A 6,442-nucleotide genomic window follows, 5' to 3' on the forward strand; every position below is an offset into this window, starting at 1 on the left:
TTATGTTTATTTATTTATTATTTCTTTCAAATGATTTATTTTTTATCATCGACGATGTGCCCATTTTTTTACAATCATAGCCACTTTGACCCGGTTTCTAACCATCTAAATTCGATTTACTTATAAACTGTATTTATATTGACCAACATCTTCACTTCCATTGCATGCCCCCCCCTCTCCCCAAGTGGTTATATTATCGAAGTTTTACTTCTAAATATTAATAATTTTTTAAATTTCATTTGCGCCTTTATATATCCATTTAGCTGGATTCAAAATGTAATCTCAAAATAATTTTAAACGACCTTCTTTTTTTTTATTCGTAGATTTGCGATTTTGGCCTGGCCAGGTCTTTACCGGACCAGGACGAAACTTCGAAACGAAATTTATACATGACGACAGAAGTTGTGACTCAATATTACAGAGCGCCAGAACTCTTAATGGGGGCTACCTACTACAATTGGGGTGTGGATATATGGTCCGTGGGTTGTATAATGGCCGAGATGTTTACCAGAAAAATTCTTTTCGAATCCGGGTCACCTATCGAACAAGTAAATTAAATTTTTATTTATTTGTTGTAATGTTTAAAAAAAAATAGTTGAAAATTTTACACCATTTTTGCTATATTATTTGCATCAAAAAAAATATTTTAAAATGTCTAACGAGTTGCATTTAGCTAGTGTTGTTAAACGTCCCGATTTCGCTAATTTTTAAAAACGGTTAGCTTAAGATTTTGGCCACAATCGGCTAAATGGAGCTGTTTAACAACACTATATTCGCCCATAAATATTGCAGTATTTTAAATGAGATAATTAACTTTTGGAGAATGGAAAAATCTAAATACACTTATTGATTCGTGGAAGTTAGTTGGTTTTATTTATATGAAATATTTATATTTTTATGAGATGATTCAAAGATAGAAGATAAAATAACATTCAATATAAATATCGGATCGGAATGGATCGGTTATTTTAGTAATATCTAATCGGTAAAAAATCTGGCACACCTACTAGTGTTAATTAGGCAATCTTTGTTTAGTTGGACTAATTTTAAAACGAATCGAATACTAGTGAAAATACTTTTCTTATTCGATTTATATAATTACGAAAAATTATTAAGTTCTTTCAAAACAATCAAATACAAATAATTCATTATTCCATTCGTTTTTGAATAGGCCTCATATTTTGAACCATCCCATTTTTGTATTTCTATAGCATAATCTATCATACAACCTTTAAATTTGGCATCACTGTGTAGCTCACCATAACATTAAGCTCTGTAATTATATTTTGCGCAATTCTTTAGTTTAGATTTAATAAGTTTTAATAATATATAAGTAGTTTGGCGTTGATATAAGCCACACATTTTATATTCTAAAATAATATTGTTTTTATTATAATTTTTTATCGATGTGATATTTATTTTTGGGAATGTCTAAAGTGTGGGACAGATAATGCCGATATTTTTCTGTACTCGCAATTTAAATAATAAAAATACATTATTTTATTTCTAGTTATAATCTTAATAAATACTTAAAATAATGTCATTCCACATTGGGAAAAAAATCAAAGCTCGAATTGATCACTGATCTCCTGGGTACTCCTCCACCTTCCGCCACTCGTTACGCCTGCCCTGCCGCTAGAGCCCACATACTTCACCCCTCATCCCTTCTTAAGCTTCCTTGTCTCGACCCACTCCTCTCTTTACATCACACCACCTGTTCAGACTCTAACAATAGTTCGCCCAATGCTTTCAAACAGATTCATAGTTATTCTACGAATGGTTGCTCGCAAACATTCTCGAAAAATCATGATACGCACTGTAAGGATGCCAAAGCGGATCCTCGCCGAGTTCCGTTGACCCCCGAAGCCTTGCACCTGTTATTGCGAACTTTGTCTTTCGACCCAGACCATAGGATATCGGCTGACCGAGCATTAACTCACGGTTTCTTGAAAGAAGGGAGGAGGAGGTTCGAGGGCCTCAAGGTAGGAGGAAAAGATGCGATGAGCTGTAATAAATGGAGCGGGTATTACGATCCCGGCTGTGAAAGCAGGCTAGGATCCACCCAAAGGATCAAAGGTTTCATTTTAAATGAAAAAATATTTATATTAAATAATTGATAAATTATAACAAAGATTAAAAAATTATAAAATGAGCTCAGACTTATATTTTTTTTGAATGGATTTTACCGCTTTTTAGGGTGAGTTATTTTATATGATTATTTCTTGGAGTTTAAAAAAAATTGCTGATCATATTAGAAATGTTTCACTTTGTTCAGCGGGGATTTTTGATATCGATTTTTAAAATTTTTTTATGCTTGTCTGTCAAAGAATGACGGGCCGTTACTCACGATATTTGTCAGTACTGGCAACGGTTATTTAAAAAATATTTATTTATATATTTCTTTTCAATTATTTTTAGCCGCGCTTCACGCATACCTCATGGATATATACGAATGGAAAAATCCCCCTTTACTCATTAATCAATTTTCACCTCTATATCCAAAATTCAAAAAGTAATTTTTTCGTTTAATACATTATTTTTTTTTTACAAATAAAATACTATTTAATAAAATTAAAAAATATTTATTTGAAGGTTTGACTAAATTAGCGTATAAGTCAATTTTAAATGAATTGAAGAAATTCTTGTTAAATCATTATTTTTTTTACTATTTACTAACTTTTCCTATAGATATTTTATTTTTAGTTTTAAAATGTTTTCCCTCCTTTATCATTTTTATTTGGCCTCAGAAATCTTTTAAGATATTTCCCCACTATAAGCGGAATACTAATATATATTTTTATTGTAATGCTTGTTATATAGACATTAACGAAAAAATAATTTGCCATTTTCCCTTATTTAACGCAAGATTTATTATTAGAGATGTATGATTTTCTGAATCATAGCATGATTGATGCATTATCCAGTCGTAACAGATAGTGATGAGAAATCGCTTGAGCCGATTTTTAAAACTTAGTATACCGAAAAATATTAATCAAGCCTGAAGTGCTTGTAGATGGTACAAAGGTTTGGACACTATTAGCGAAATTTCGTTAAGCAATATTTTTCTGGTTAACCTTTTTTCATCTCAAATGGAGCTATTAACATAGGCTAATTATATAAAAACGTTGAAAACAACAAGAAAATTTAGTTAAAATTAGGGAAAGCAAAATAATTAAAAATTTAAGCTGATTGGTAATATTAGTCTCTGTTCAATCTATGATAAAATGCGACTTTATCTTATAATTGTTACTACTTCACGATTTACGGTTTTCGACTTAAGGATCTGGTTGATCCATTTATATTTTAATTTTACAAAATTTAAAAGTGAAAGTGACAAAAAATTACACAAATGTGGCTTAAATTTTACAATAGTCTATAAATTTCTCTAATTTGAAATCTATAAATAAATTAATTATATTTCCACTTAATACAAAATTAAAAAATTTGTTAAAACATAAAATCGGCAGTATCATAATCGGAGGATAATTGGCATTTTACAAAAAATATTTTAAAATTCTATTTGGCATCTTTTATATTTATTATGTTTTACTATAAAATTTTACTTTTTTCAAAAAATAAAAAACGAATACAGAACAGCCTCCCATATGTCCTCTTCATCTTAAGAAAATCGAAACCAAATTTTACGCAGCCTCATATAGTATTCCGAAACACATTTAAAACATTTTTTTAAACCGTATTACATGTTATTTATTCTAAAAAATTTTATTTAAAAAAAATCTATCGTAAAATTGTTAAATAGTTAGGGAATGAAACACCTTCATTTTTTTGAACACCGTAGAAAGCCCAGCATCCTCTTTTAAAACGTTTAATTTTATTTAACCTAAATCATATTACGAATTCCGACGCTTCTCTGTAACCCCATTCACAGCATATTTTATATACTTCACCGCGAATTCGTGATAATTATGAATGCAGGGTAACCCCTCGTTCTCATTAGCACGGATTCGCGGCAGATAATACAATAATACAGCATACATTTTATAATTTTCTTTAATTGTGATTGAGGGGTAATTCAAAGTTCAAGTAAAAGACATATTATAAGTGAGTAGTCTAAATTAGTTTTTAATCCAAGAATGTCGCGCATCTTAGTTATCTATTTATTTAAAAGTAAATCGTTTGTAATCTATTTTTTTTTAAAAAAAATATAACAATAGCACATATGATACTCCCCCCTGTTAGACATTTTTTTATTATACGATTATCGCCTGTTAGTATGACGGGCACTATTACTCGCTTATTAATTGATAATATACTCCTCCCTACCTTCATAAGCTTCTTTTTTTTTATAAAATAATAAAACATTCCAATTATTTTTTTATAGCTTAGGAAAATCTTGTTATTTTAAATGCAAAGTGCGCTATAATAATTATTGTGATAATTAGTATTTTTGTATAAATTATTTCTAATTTTGATTTTTTTAAACTATCATCCTATACCAATATATTGCCTTAAATCGTTAACTGTTAAGATATCTTTCAATAAATACTCATACATATTTATCTTATTTTGGTAGTTACCCATTTTTAAACAAAAAATTATAATTATAAACATATTTAGGCGTATAAAATAAATTTGAATTGTACACATTTTTTGTAATACTTTTTGTTAAAAAATCTAAATTAGGCTCCTATTATTAAACTTTCTTAACTAACAAAAAAGAGAAATAAGCTATTTTTAATGTAGAAATAAATGTAAATCATTTTTTTTTTGAATTTACGAAAGTTTATTAATTTTTCGAGAAATCATAAAAATTTAATAAATTTTAGCTTAAAGTTTATAAAGTTGTAAAATTTTTACGATAGAATAGTAATGTTGTAAACGAACGCGTTCGTGAAAAAAAAATGACGGCGTTCCTTTTATTTTGACGAACTTTGAACATGAACGCGTTCGTTTTTTACGTTCGTTCAATTTTAGAAAATTTCCTATTTTTATTTATTTGAAAATAAAAAAAAATAATGAGAATTTAGTAAGAAAAAAGGGTTATTTTTTAATCAGCTATTCTTTATCACTTTAGAATTTTTTTTACCAGCCACTATTTCTTTCCTAAATATTATCAATATTTTGTATTAGCGTAGGCATGGATGTTGTTATTTCATCATCTGATTCTGGAAACATAGGCGTAACTAGGATTTATCTAGAAGGGATGGGGGCTACGCCTATTAATAATAATTTTTTTTAAATAAAAATATTTTTTATTCAGTTTAAACTATTAATATTAAACATGACTTACATATTGTGTTAAACAATATATGGTATTTATATTAAATTCTAAAAAAAGTTAATAAAGTTTTGAACGAACTTGAACGTATTCAATTTTTGTCAATGAACCTTGAACGCATTCGATTTTTTTTAGAAATATTTACAGCACTAAAAAATAAGTTAGGAATAAATTAATTTATATTTTTCAAAGTATAATAAGAAATGGGTAGTTATATTAATCAAAATGGGAAGTATTTAAATTAAATGAAGTATAAAAATAATTTGGTAGGAATTATAAATTTACAAAACTTGAAAAAAATTTTAATGGAAGATTTTGGACATGTTCATAATTTTTAAGTTACTAAAGTTTAGAACTTTTTTAAAATATAATTAGGAAATAGCATAATATGAAAATTATTCATCTCAAATAGCAGAGACATCGTGAACGATTAACCTAACCTAAGACTATGGCAAAAATTATTTATATTCGATTTCAAATTTGATAATTTCAAATAAAAAAAAATTGACGAATAATAAATTTAATTATTCGTAAATATTATTTATAAATTTAAATGTTTAGGCAGGCCGCACTTAGAGCTCCGAAAAGTGATTTTTTCTTTCGTGTCCGGACCTGGGCACAAATTTATTCCCACCTCACAAAATTTTGAATTTTTCACCATGTTTATTAAATAAAAATTTCTTCCATACTTCAGATTTTCCATTTTTTTGGTCTCAAATTCTTAGTTATAATCAGGTTCAGTTCGTAAAAATTAAAATATTGGTTCGGTTCGAATCTCTAAAAACCGGTTTGAACACTTGTATTCAAACCTACATTTGAATTATGTATAGGAAAAATATTTTTTATTTTATCATTAATTTAAAAAACACATGTATAAAACTTCATTTTTATTAATTGCCCATTATAAAATAATATTTAATTTATAAATATAAAAATCAATGATTAATTTTATTATGAACAATATTTTATTTTTTTTACTTAAATTTTTTTTTATTAAGCCGCACAATTAATATATTATCAAAATTTGTTTCACTCAAATTACATCTATAAGGAGATAGTAAATTTAATTGTTGAAAAACATCTTTCCACAATAACTTGGGTAGCCGGCACTGCCAATATGATATGATATCAGATTTGATGCATTTATAATAATATTTTGGATTTAATTTTTCTTTAAGCATTATAATTTATAAGCTTAAAATA

General features: G+C 27.3%; 1 protein-coding gene across 2 annotated transcripts in view; it reads left to right on the forward strand.

The window, feature by feature from the left end:
• LOC135929916 (serine/threonine-protein kinase NLK2-like) overlaps window positions 1–4,450 on the forward strand; it is a 35,115-nt gene extending 30,665 nt beyond the window's left edge. For both annotated transcript variants that reach the window (XM_065466661.1, XM_065466662.1), the window contains exons 6-9: window positions 324–548; window positions 1,569–2,076; window positions 2,419–2,512; window positions 3,593–4,450. In XM_065466661.1, coding sequence (XP_065322733.1) covers window positions 324–548; window positions 1,569–2,076; window positions 2,419–2,512; window positions 3,593–3,623 — 858 coding nt within the window. In that variant the 3' untranslated portion in view covers window positions 3,624–4,450. The remainder of the gene's footprint in view (window positions 1–323; window positions 549–1,568; window positions 2,077–2,418; window positions 2,513–3,592) is intronic.
• Window positions 4,451–6,442: the final 1,992 nt, after the last annotated feature.

This window comes from Gordionus sp. m RMFG-2023, chromosome 5 (assembly GCF_954871325.1).
Source record: "Gordionus sp. m RMFG-2023 chromosome 5, tfGorSpeb1-WG-v2, whole genome shotgun sequence".
NCBI lineage: Eukaryota > Metazoa > Nematomorpha > Gordioida > Chordodea > Parachordodidae > Gordionus > Gordionus sp. m RMFG-2023.